This window comes from Oncorhynchus masou, chromosome 15 (assembly GCF_036934945.1).
Source record: "Oncorhynchus masou masou isolate Uvic2021 chromosome 15, UVic_Omas_1.1, whole genome shotgun sequence".
Taxonomy (NCBI): domain Eukaryota; kingdom Metazoa; phylum Chordata; class Actinopteri; order Salmoniformes; family Salmonidae; genus Oncorhynchus; species Oncorhynchus masou.
Genome location: NC_088226.1, coordinates 23835658 through 23847668, shown reverse-complemented (window position 1 = coordinate 23847668; position 12011 = coordinate 23835658). Strand labels below are relative to the sequence as shown.

At 44.6% G+C, this 12011-nt stretch overlaps 1 protein-coding gene across 1 annotated transcript; it reads left to right on the top strand.

Moving 5' to 3' along the window:
* The first annotated feature begins 2746 nt into the window (after positions 1 to 2746).
* On the top strand, positions 2747 to 11851 carry LOC135555985 (ADP-ribose pyrophosphatase, mitochondrial-like). Its single transcript, XM_064988828.1, has 8 exons — positions 2747 to 3110; positions 3306 to 3590; positions 3714 to 3803; positions 4241 to 4327; positions 9139 to 9250; positions 10026 to 10172; positions 10291 to 10375; positions 10615 to 11851. Exons 1-8 carry the CDS (start codon positions 3019 to 3021, stop codon positions 10758 to 10760), a joined length of 1044 nt encoding a protein of 347 aa, XP_064844900.1. The 5' UTR covers positions 2747 to 3018; the 3' UTR covers positions 10761 to 11851.
* The last annotated feature ends 160 nt before the right edge of the window (positions 11852 to 12011 follow it).

Sequence of the window (12011 nt, the reverse complement as noted above, 5' to 3'; positions counted from 1 at the left end):
GTACTCGCAGGACGCCTTTTGCCCTTTGGTAGGCCGTATTTGTAAATAATAATTTGTTCTTAACTGACTTGCCTAGTTAAATAAAGGTTAAATAAAAAAAGATACAATGAAAAATAATGAGTAATACAACAACAGATCTACTATTGGTGTGATCATATAGCCTACCTCAAATTTTGTAATATAATTTACAAAATTTCAGCAGCAGACCAGAAATTTGCTCAGTGCTGAAAAAAACAAGAGGGAATTTTGTAAGCAACCTATTGCTTAGGTAGGAATGTCTGTCACAAGTGCTTGGGAGGATGGGTCATGGCTAGAAGCTTTTGTCAAATTCACATCAGATTTGACATTTTGTAGCAGGTTAGGAGAACTTATGCAGCAGGTTAGGAGAATTAACATAGCAGGTTAGGAGAATTATGTTAAGGTTAGGAAAAGGGTTAGGGTTAGCTAAAATGCAACAACAACAAAAAACATTTGACTGGATCCCTTCTAGTCATGATCGGGAGGGAGGGTAGGGGACTAAGCAGGGGATAAATTGGGATCAAAAAACTGTTTTGAGATCAAATGTTTTATTGATGAGAAAATTAGCAGAATGACGGACAAAATCCCTCTCACTCCATCTTCTCCCACTGCTGGCCACTGGGCATCCTCTCATCACCATATTCGGTGGTGAGGGGAAATGCCTTCTTCTTCTTGTGAATGTCTGGGAAAGACTAGATGCTGTTTGGCATATTGCTGCTTTTTTCAGTTCGGAATGTGCATTCCACATTGTGACAAAAAATACTAAATAAATACAGGGCAAAGGGGAATGGGAAAAACTTAATTGCCACACCATCTTACCCTGCACCTATACGCTTTCCCCGAAAACCCACCACCCCATCCCACTACTTTGGCCCTAAACAATCCTACACCAGCCAGTCGGCCTGGGAGGATGGAACCCCTTTTCTCAAAACCTCCTGTAGATCTTCTGCACTAAAATCTCTCACACCATTATATTTCTCTGCTGCTGCAACTAACACATCTATCTTCTGTGATTTCCGCTCCATCAGTGCAGTGCAGTTGATCACAATGGCTATAAAAGCAAGAAATTCAACGTTACTATAAGTCATCCTCTCTGGCTCTCTCTCTCTTCAGGCCTACTCACTGTGGGCCTCCCAGTCGACTCACTCACCCTTGGGCTATCCTCTACTCTCTTCACTGCCTCAGCTTAGGAAACGTTCTTCCCCAATCGGACTCTGGCAATCTCAACCTGTCTCTCTCTCACTTCAGATTCCCAGCTGCATGGGCACCCCCACAGTTGACACACTGAGCTTTCTCTATCCCAACTGTACACTCCCTCTGACTATGCCCTCCTGCACATTTCTCACATTGTGGGATCTCCCTTCTACACACTGCTGCAACATGTCCGAATCCTTAGCACCTAAAGCCCCGAAGCGGGTTCGAAACATAGGCCCTCACAGAATAGCAAATATAACATTACCTGAGCTTATCAGAAAGAAACTCTGTATCAAAGCTCTACAAGACAAACAGGGTATTCTCAGTCTTGCCATTGCCACCGGGTCTCACCAAACGGTGAGCGTCACAAACACTATAAGTCATATTACTTTGTTTGAAAACAGGAGATGTAGGTATGTACACCTTGAACGAAGGTGTAAACTCAGGAGACAAATCTCTGATCTTAACAGCGCCATTCTTATGCTTTCACGTCATCGAAACCCCTCCGTCCGTCTTGTGTTCCTTTTTTTCCCTCAAATCCGTCTGGTGTTCCTTCTCTTTCCTCAAATCTGTATCCCACCGAAGATTATGGATAAACTGACAAGATACATGTATCTCCGCCCTAACAACAAGGCGGCGGGCTGTCTAGCTGTCCTTTCATTGGATTGGTGGATACGTCTCATTATTGCAATCCTTTTTTAAATATTCGATGAGGGTTGTTGACGTGAACCGCCTGTATTCAATGGAGAGAGATTATATGCTACTAGCCTCATGCCATGAATATGCATAGCCATCTTGAGACAACTCTAAAAGTGTTTGGTTTTTTCCCTCAAATTTCCCGGGTTGTCACATGTCCTACTTATATTAGTACACTTGTAACAACTTAAGCATTACGAAACGTCTATTTGATCAGATAAACCTCATGTAGCAAATAAGACACACTATTTGGGGACCAAATTCGACACTCATTGACCTCCATACGAAACCTCTTTGCTTGGTGTGAGAAACAATGAAAAACGCCACCTGCTGGAGGGAGACAGATTTTCCGCCGAGTTGGGCCTCTCTTCCTCTCTGATCCCTCTCGTGTCTACGCCACCAAGTGGAAATGCTAACCGGATGCTTCAGATTCATACATCCGGTGAAACATCTGGCTTATTGTTTTATTTTTGTGATCAAAGTGCAGACTGGCCGATCACGTTATGACGACATGCGGAAGCAGAAACACGGATTGAAACTAAAGACAGTACAGTCACACATAGAACAATGAGCAAGATATTTCACCACACCTTTAGGTGTGAAGCATCCGGGTATCCACTCACTACCACATATGGTGATGATAGGAAGCCAAGTGTCCGGCAGTGGGAGAAGATGGATTTTGGCAGACATTGTGCTAATTTTCTCATCGATAAAACGTTTCACTTCACACGCGCACTTCACAGAGTAGGAGTTCCCTAAGCAGAAATATGCAAATGCCTGCTAGAACGCGACAATAGGAACTCGCTAGCTTGTGCTTGGCTCTGCCCCCCGCCCCCTCGTTTTTTCTGCCCACATTTGTCACATTGGAAACGAAAGGCTGTGGTGTATCTGTGGTACAGTGTGTTGAAACTGAATTAAACATCGAATCATATGAGCAAAGGCAGCTTCAAAATTATTTATGATTGCGCCGTCCGCAACAACACTGAAATATTCCTATACGATTCAGTGCGCTCCTTTAAAAAAAAGCATAGCAGCGGACTTTCTTTATTTCCTGGTTACTGCAGCATTATCAATGTGTATACAGGCCTGTACTGTGTTGACTGACTGGTTATGATACGAGTGGGACGGAACTGGGTTGGGCCGATTCGAATAGCACTTAGCCTTTTAGGATTTCCATTTTGCCTCTGCACCTCGGGAATCAGGTATGGAATCTTACTGGAGTAATTTTGGAGACCTATGATTATTCTATTCGTATCATTAGGTAGTTATCTGTTCTTTTCAACTTCTGCCTTTTTCTCTGCATTGTAGCTACTCCCTGTTTTATGTTACTATTGTCATAGAATGCTAAGATGACTTAAAATGTTACTTGTAGATGTTAAATCTCTCTCCCTCCCCAGGCCTCTCACCTCATTCACTCCTGACCAGTTTATTGCCAGAGTTAGTAAAAGCCTCAGTACCAGTGCCTGTAGTCTGTGTGTGCTACCGCCCAGTGTCTTCACCATGCCCTGCTCGGCCCCTCACAACAAGGCCAGATGCCCAAAGTACCCCGGCTCAGAGACACAGCGGTTCCCAGTGCCTGATGACAAAGTTGACTGGAATACTGATTGGCCCCAGTACAGACCAGTGGGCTACACTGCCCCATCTGTGCTCATCAAGCCTGTATGGGCCGATCAGGACATCAGGTGAGTGAGAGAGAGAGGGTTTCAAATTAATTTTCTCATCTGTTTTACTGACATGTGGTTATAACTGATTAGTTCATTATTGACGATTATTAAGTATTTTTACAATGTTGTATTATTTCACAGGTCTTTCTCCCCACGGTTTAATGCTCTGGATGGCAATGTGGACAGGCGGAGTCACGAGGGAGACTACAGAGTGGAGCAAGGCATGCCACTGTGAGCCTTCATCCAACACAGTTATACAATGGTGATCCTCAGCAAGATTACACCTTAATACACAACTTCCTACTTACAGACAACATCAACCGCATTCAAATATGCCAAGGATGCCATTTGTTGTCTCAAATTGTGGAAATCTCCAAGAAAATCATTCTTAGCAGATATGAATTCTGTTGAAGCTGATGTCATCTTGCTGAGTGTATCTTTACAATCTCCAACATAATGCCTGCTTGACATGAGCTGTCAGAAGCAACTATGGCAAATGTGTGACCCTATTCAAGCATTGACTAGCCAATGATAAGCTAGCATTCTGCAGCATGTTACTAAGCAGTGTTTTGCTACAGAGTTCTACATGTATATGACCTCATATCAATTTTAAATAATTTAATGTGTAGCAATTCATCATACGTAAGCTAACTCTTGTCCTCCTATAGAAATCCTCGCGGCCGCACTGGTTTGACTGGGAGAGGTTTGCTGGGACGGTGGGGACCCAATCACGCAGCAGATCCCATTGTTACCAGGTAACTTTCCCACGTTATTCCATCATCTCTTAAGCTATACATCTACTTTTCAGATAACTTAACCTGACCTTCCCACAAACTCTCTTTAAAGTCAAACCAACTCCCGTGCCCAATGTTGGCCACCCCTACCCCCTAGGGAAAGATATACAGTTGAAATCGGAAGTTTACATACACCTTAGCCAAATACATTTAAACTCAGTTTTTCACAATTCCTGACATTTAACCCTAGTAAAAATTCACTGTTTTAGGTCAGTTAGGATAACCACTTTATTTTAAGAATGTGAAATGTCAGAATAATAGGTGAGAGAATTAATTTCAGCTTTTATTTCTGTCATCACATTCCCAGTGGGTCAGAAGTTTACATACACTATTAGTATTTGGTAGCATTGCCTTTAAATTGTTTAACTTGGGTCAAACGTTTTGGGTAGCCTTCCACAAAGTAGTGTGAATTTTGGCCTATTCCTCCTGACAGAGCTGGTGTAACTGAGTCAGGTTTGTAGGCCTCCTTGCTCACACACACTTTGTCACTGCTGCCCTCAAATTTTCTATGGGATTGACATCAGGGCTTTGTGATGGCCACTCCAATACCTTGACTTTGTTGTCCTCAAGCCATTTTGCCACAACTTTGGAAGTATGCTTGGGGTCATTGTCCATTTGTAAGACCCATTTGCGACCAAGCTTTAACTTCCTAACTTATGTTTTGAGATGTTGCTTCAATATATCCACATAATTTTCCTCCCTCATGATGTCATCTATTTTGTGAAGTGCACCAGTCCCTCCTGCATCAAAGCACCCCCACAACATGATGCTGCCACCACGTGCTTCACGGTTGGGATGGTATTCTTCGGCTTGCAAGCCTCTCTCTTTTTCCTCCAAACATAACAATGGTCATTATCATTTACATTACATTTAAGTCATTTAGCAGACTCTCTTATCCAGAGCGACTTACAAATTGGTGAATTCACCTTCTGACATCCAGTGGAACAGCCACTTTACAATAGTGCATCTAAATCATTTAAGGGGGGTGAGAAGGATTACTTATCCTATCCTAGGTATTCCTTGAAGAGGTGGGGTTTCAGGTGTCTCCGGAAGGTGGTGATTGACTCCGCTGTCCTGGCGTCGTGAGGGAGTTTGTTCCACCATTGGGGGGCCAGAGCAGCGAACAGTTTTGACTGGGCTGAGCGGGAACTGTACTTCCTCAGTGGTAGGGAGGCGAGCAGGCCAGAGGTGGATGAACGCAGTGGGTGTAGGGCCTGATCAGAGCCTGGAGGTACTGCGGTGCCGTTCCCCTCACAGCTCCGTAGGCAAGCACCATGGTCTTGTAGCGGATGCGAGCTTCAACTGGAAGCCAGTGGAGAGAGCGGAGGAGCGGGGTGACGTGAGAGAACTTGGGAAGGTTGAACACCAGATGGGCTGCGGCGTTCTGGATGAGTTGTAGGGGTTTAATGGCACAGGCAGGGAGCCCAGCCAACAGCGAGTTGCAGTAATCCAGACGGGAGATGACAAGTGCCTGGATTAGGACCTGCGCCGCTTCCTGTGTGAGGCAGGGTCGTACTCTGCGGATGTTGTAGAGCATGAACCTACAGGAACGGGCCACCGCCATGATGTTAGTTGAGAACGACAGGGTGTTGTCCAGGATCACGCCAAGGTTCTTAGCGCTCTGGGAGGAGGACACAATGGAGTTGTCAACCGTGATGGCGAGATCATGGAACGGGCAGTCCTTCCCGGGAGGAAGAGCAGCTCCGTCTTGCCGAGGTTCAGCTTGAGGTGGTGATCCGTCATCCACACTGATATGTCTGCCAGACATGCAGAGATGCGATTCGCCACCTGGTCATCAGAAGGGGGAAAGGAGAAGATTAATTGTGTGTCGTCTGCATAGCAATGATAGGAGAGACCATGTGAGGTTATGACAGAGCCAAGTGACTTGGTGTATAGCGAGAATAGGAGAGGGCCTAGAACAGAGCCCTGGGGGACACCAGTGGTGAGAGCGCGTGGCGAGGAGACAGATTCTCGCCACGCCACCTGGTAGGAGCGACCTGTCAGGTAGGACGCAATCCAAGCGTGGGCCGCTTGGATTGCTGACCAAACAGTTTTATTTTTGTTTCATCAGACCAGATGACATTTCTCCAAAGTGTACGATCTTTGCAAAATGTAGTCTGCCTTTTTTATGGCGGTTTTGGAGCAGTGGCCTCTTCCTTGCAGAGCGGCCTCTTCCTTGCTGAGCGGCCTTTCAGGTTATGTCGATATAGGACTAGTTTTACTGTGGATATAGATACTTTGGTACCTGTTTCCTCCAGCATCTTCACAAGGTCCTTTGCTGTTGTTCTGGGATTGATTTGCACTTTTCACACCAAAGTACGTTCATCTCTAGGAGACAGAACGCATCTCCTTCCTGAGCGGTGTGATGGCTGCATGGTCCCATGGTGTTTATACACTGTTCAAAAAAATAAAGGGAACACTAAAATAACATATCCTAGATCTGAATGAATGAAATATTCTTCTTAAATACTTTTTTCTTTACATAGTTGAATGTGCTGACAACAAAATCACACAAAAATTATCAATGGAAATCAAATTTATCAACCCATGGAGGTCTGGATTTGGAGTCACACTCAAAATTAAAGTGGAAAACCACACTACAGGCTGATCCAACTTTGATGTAATGTCCTTAAAACAAGTCAAAATGAGGCTCAGTAGTGTGTGTGGCCTCCACGTGCCTGTATGACCTCCCTACAACGCCTGGGCATGCTCCTGATGAGGTTGCAGATGGTCTCCTGAGGGATCTCCTCCCAGACCTGGACTAAAGCATCCGCCGACTCTTGGACAGTCTGTGGTGCAGCGGGGCGTTGGTGGATGGAGCGAGACATGATGTCCCAGATGTGCTCAATTGGATTCAGGTCTGGGGAACGGGCGGGCCAGTCCATAGCCTTCCTTCAATGCCTTCCTCTTGCAGGAACTGCTGACACACTCCAGCCACATGAGGTCTAGCATTGTCTTGCATTAGGAGGAACCCAGGGCCAACCGCACCAGCATATGGTCTCACAAGGGGTCTGAGGATCTCATCTCGGTACCTAATGGCAGTCAGGCTACCTCTGGCGAGCACATGGAGGGCTGTGCGGCCCCCCAAAGAAATGCCACCCCACACCATGACTGACCCACCGCCAAACCGGTCATTCTGGAGGATGTTGCAGGCAGCAGAATGTTCTCCACGGCGTCTCCAGACTGTCACGTCTGTCACATGTGCTCAGTGTGAACCTGCTTTCATCTATGAAGAGCACAGGGCGCCAGTGGTGAATTTGCTAATCTTGGTGTTCTTTGGCAAATGCCAGAGCTGTAAGCACAACCCCCACCTGTGGACGTCGGGCCCTCATACCACCCTCATGGAGTCTGTTTCTGACCGTTTGAGCAGACACATGCACATTTGTGGCCTGCTGGAGGCCATTTTGCAGGGCTCGGGCTCTGGCAGTGCTCCTCCTTGCACAAAGGCGGAGGTAGCGGTCCTGCTGCTGGGTTGATGCCCTCCAACGGCCTCCTCCACGTCTCCTGATGTGCTGGCCTGTCTCCTGGTAGCGCCTCCATGCTCTGGACACTACGCTGACAGACACAGCAAACCTTCTTGCCACAGCTCGCATTGATGTGCCATCCTGGATGAGCTGCACTACCTGAGCCACTTGTGTGGGTTGTAGACTCCGTCTCATGCTACCACTAGAGTGAAAGCACTGCCAGCATTCAAAAGTGACCAAAACATCAGCCAGGAAGTATAGGAACTGAGAAGTGGTCTGTGGTCACCACCTGCAGAACCACTCCTTTATTGGGGGCGTCTTGCTAATTGCCTATAATTTCCACCTGTTGTCTATTCCATTTGCACAACAGCATGTGAAATGTATTGTCAATCAGTGTTGCTTCCTAAGTGGACAGTTTGATTTCACAGAAGTGTGATTGACTTGGAGTTACATTGTGTTGTTTAAGTGTTCCCTTTATTTTTTTGAGCAGTGTACTTGCGTACTATTGTTTGTACAGATGAATGTGGTACCTTCAGGCATTTGGAAATTGCTCCCAAGGATGAACCAGACTTGTGGAGGTCTACATTTTTTTTCTGAGGTCTTGGCCGATTCCTTTTTGATTTTCCCATGATGTCAAGCAAAGGGGCACTGTGTTTGAAGGTCGGCCTTGAAATTCATCCACCTGTACACCTCCAATTGACTCAAATGATGTCAATTAGCCTATCAGAGGCTTCTAAAGCCATGACATCATCTTCTGGAATTTTCGAAGTTGTTTAAAGGCACAGTCAACATAGTTTATGTAAACTTCTGTCCCACTTGAATTGTGATACAGTGAATTGTAATTTAAATAATCTGTCTGTAAACAATTGTTGGAAAAATTACTTGTGTCATGCACAAATAAGATGTCCTAACCGACTTGCCAAAACTATAGTTTGTTAACAAGACATTTGTGGAGTGGTTGAAAAATTAGTTTTAATGACTCCAACCTAAGTGTATGTAAACTTCCGACTTCAACTGTACATCTCTCTCAGAAGTGCCTATGACCCTCAAACTCAACTCTGGACCTCGAAGCCCGTGCCACTGCATTTTTTTAAATTGTTCCCCTCTAATCATGTGTGTGCAATTAATGATTTAGACCAGGGACACCGGATGTGTAATTAATTATCAGGTAGAACTAAAAAAAAACAAGACTCCGGACCTCGTAAGGTAAGAGTTGAATACCCCTGGCCTATGGAGTTAGGGGTAGATTTGCGTACTGTAGGTTCCGTAGTTTAACCTGTCGCTACTGTATGTGTCACCGCCCTACAGGTGGAAAAGAGACTCAGCTGGACAGCAAGTGTCGCACCCAGTGTCCAAACTGCCAGTTTTGCAGTTTGTGTCCATCAAGAGGAGAGACTGTGGGGAATGGGCCATCCCAGGGGTCAGTGGGATTCTTTAAACTCCTTCCTTCCTCCCTCATCTGTCTAACCCTCATCCTCCACATACAACACCCGTTCTGCCAGTCACATTCTGTTATAGGTCCCCAAAGCACACACATCCCTGGGTCACTTGTCTTTTCAGTTCGCTGCAGCTAGCGACTGGAACGAGCTGCAACAAACACTGAAACTGGACAGTTTTATCTCCATCTCTTCATTCAAAGATTCAATCATGGACACTCTTACTGACAGTTGTGGCTGCTTCGCGTGATGTATTGTTGTCTCCACCTTCTTGCCTTTTGTGCTGTTGTCTGTGCCATAATGTTTGTACTATGTTTTGTGCTGCAGCCATGTTGTGTTGCTACCATGCTGTGTTGTCATGTTTGCAGCCATGGTATGTTGTTGTCTTAGGTCTATCTTTATGTTGTGGTGTCTCTCTTGTCCTGATGTGTGTTTTGTCCTGTAGTATTTAATTTTAATCCCAGCCCTTCCCCGCAGGAGGCCTTTTGGTAGGCCGTCATTGTAAATAAGAATTTGTTATTAACCGACTTGCCTAGTGAAATAAAGGTAAAACGATTATTCATAATAATACCCCAAAAAAAGCTATTTCCTCCTCTCTCACCTGCTACTCCCTCCTCTTGCTCACCTAGTCCTCTCTCCTCTTCCTCACCTGCTCTGAACATCTGTATCATCTTGGCCTTCTTGGGAGCATAGGGCGTCAACCATGGCTCTACACCTCACTGTATTCTTATGGACGATGACGTGTGTTTGAGTGTGTAGGGTATGGTAGACCCGGGGGAGCTGGTGTCCCTCACCCTGCAGCGTGAGTTCTCTGAGGAGGCTCTGAACTCCCTGGCAGCTTCCCCCCAGGACAGAGAGCGGATCCACGAGCGCATCACTCAGCTGTTCAACTCGCCGGGTCTGGAGGTCAGCAGGCTAGAAAGAATTTATCCTCATATTTATTTTCATTTTGTATTTGTTTGTGTAGTTGACATAAAACACTTCTTTTCTTTCTCTCTCTCTCTGTCCTTCATCTACTTCTCAGGTTTATAAGGGCTATGTAGATGACCCAAGAAATAATGACAACTCTTGGATGGAAACGGTTGCTGTCAACTTCCATGATGATACAGGTAAATCAATGATTAGACTTACGATATTATAGACTCTGATCAACAACAAGTTAAGGCAGTCTTACCTATGCAGGAAAAATGTTGACTAAATTCAATGAAAACAATGAGGATTTGGCTATTCTCACAGCAGGATAGCATGCAACATGTTTCCTTATCCTGTACATTTTTCCCCATTCTGCTCTTTATTTGTACACACATTGCAGTTCTCTGAAATGTAGATTTTTGCTCTGGATACCTAGGTAACAGTGTGAGCGAGCTCCCATTGCAAGCGGGAGATGATGCCGGGCAAGTCCACTGGATCGACCTTGACTCCGTCCTATCCCTCTATGCAAGCCACTCCCAGTTCTTGGAGGTGGTCGCCAAGGAGAGGCATGCTCACTGGTAACCAAGGAAACTGTCCTCACGTTCAAGAGGATTGGTCGGAGAAAGGCCCTGCAGCATTATCACTATGTTTTGGCATCATGGCCTTGGTCAGGGAGTAACGAAACAATGAGAGCATGTCTTCTTTTGAACAAATCATGTTCCCATCAGCCCTGATTAGAAGGGGTGGTTACAGAGTAACCACATAGTAAACAGTGAAAAGCAATAGGTAATATACATTCTAAATATATATACACTATCAAAATGCATATTGAGGTTAGAAGCAGTAGAAAGGTCTAAGTAGCTATGGCCTTTTTATTTCACCATTGTTTAACCAGGTAGGCGAGTTGAGAACAAGTTCTCATTTAAAACTGTGACCTGGCCAAGATAAAGCAAAGCAGTGCGACAAAAACAACAACAGAGTTACACATGGGATAAACAAACGTACAGTCAATAACACAATAGAAAAGTCTATGTACAGTGTGTGCAAATGTAGTAAGGTTAGGGAGGTAAGGCAATAAATAGGACATAGAGGCGAAATAATTACAATTTAGCATTAACACTGGAGTGATAGATGTGCAGATGATGATGTGCAAGTAGAGATACTGGGGTGCAAAACAGCAACAACACACAAAAAAATGTAACAATTGAATATGGAAGGACAAAAACATATATAGTGAGAAGAGCCATACTACAAAGCTCACGAGATGGCAACAACTATGAACCACAAAACATAGAAAATGGTAATAGGGCTAAAAACACACCACAAAGTAGTTATAGCAAATTATTGACCCTACAGAAATGGTGAGAAATACATTTGTGTCCTTCCATATTCAAGGCAAGAACCACTTAGACCTCTAATCCTTCTAATCTTAATATGTGTTTTGATATATCTATTTAGAATGTATATTACCTATTGCTGTTTACACTATGTGGTGTCCACCGATGACTAATGTGTAACCACTCAGTAATCAGGGCTGATGGGAACCTGGTTTGCTCAAAAGAAGACATGTTTCTTTGTTACTCCTTGACTAAGGCCATGATGCCGAAACGTCTGAGTTTAGCTTTTGCTTCAATTAAAAATGCCGTGATCAAAAATAAAGGCATTTTAAACAATATCAGTCTATTTTGTTTGTGATGAAGCCAAGTGTTATGTAAACAAATATACTTTGGTATATGTGTGTAGGGTTAGTTGGTGGTGCAATTTTTTTATTTGATTTTGTATTACAAAACGTAACATGACTGACCACATACAACTGCACAGTAGATACATGTG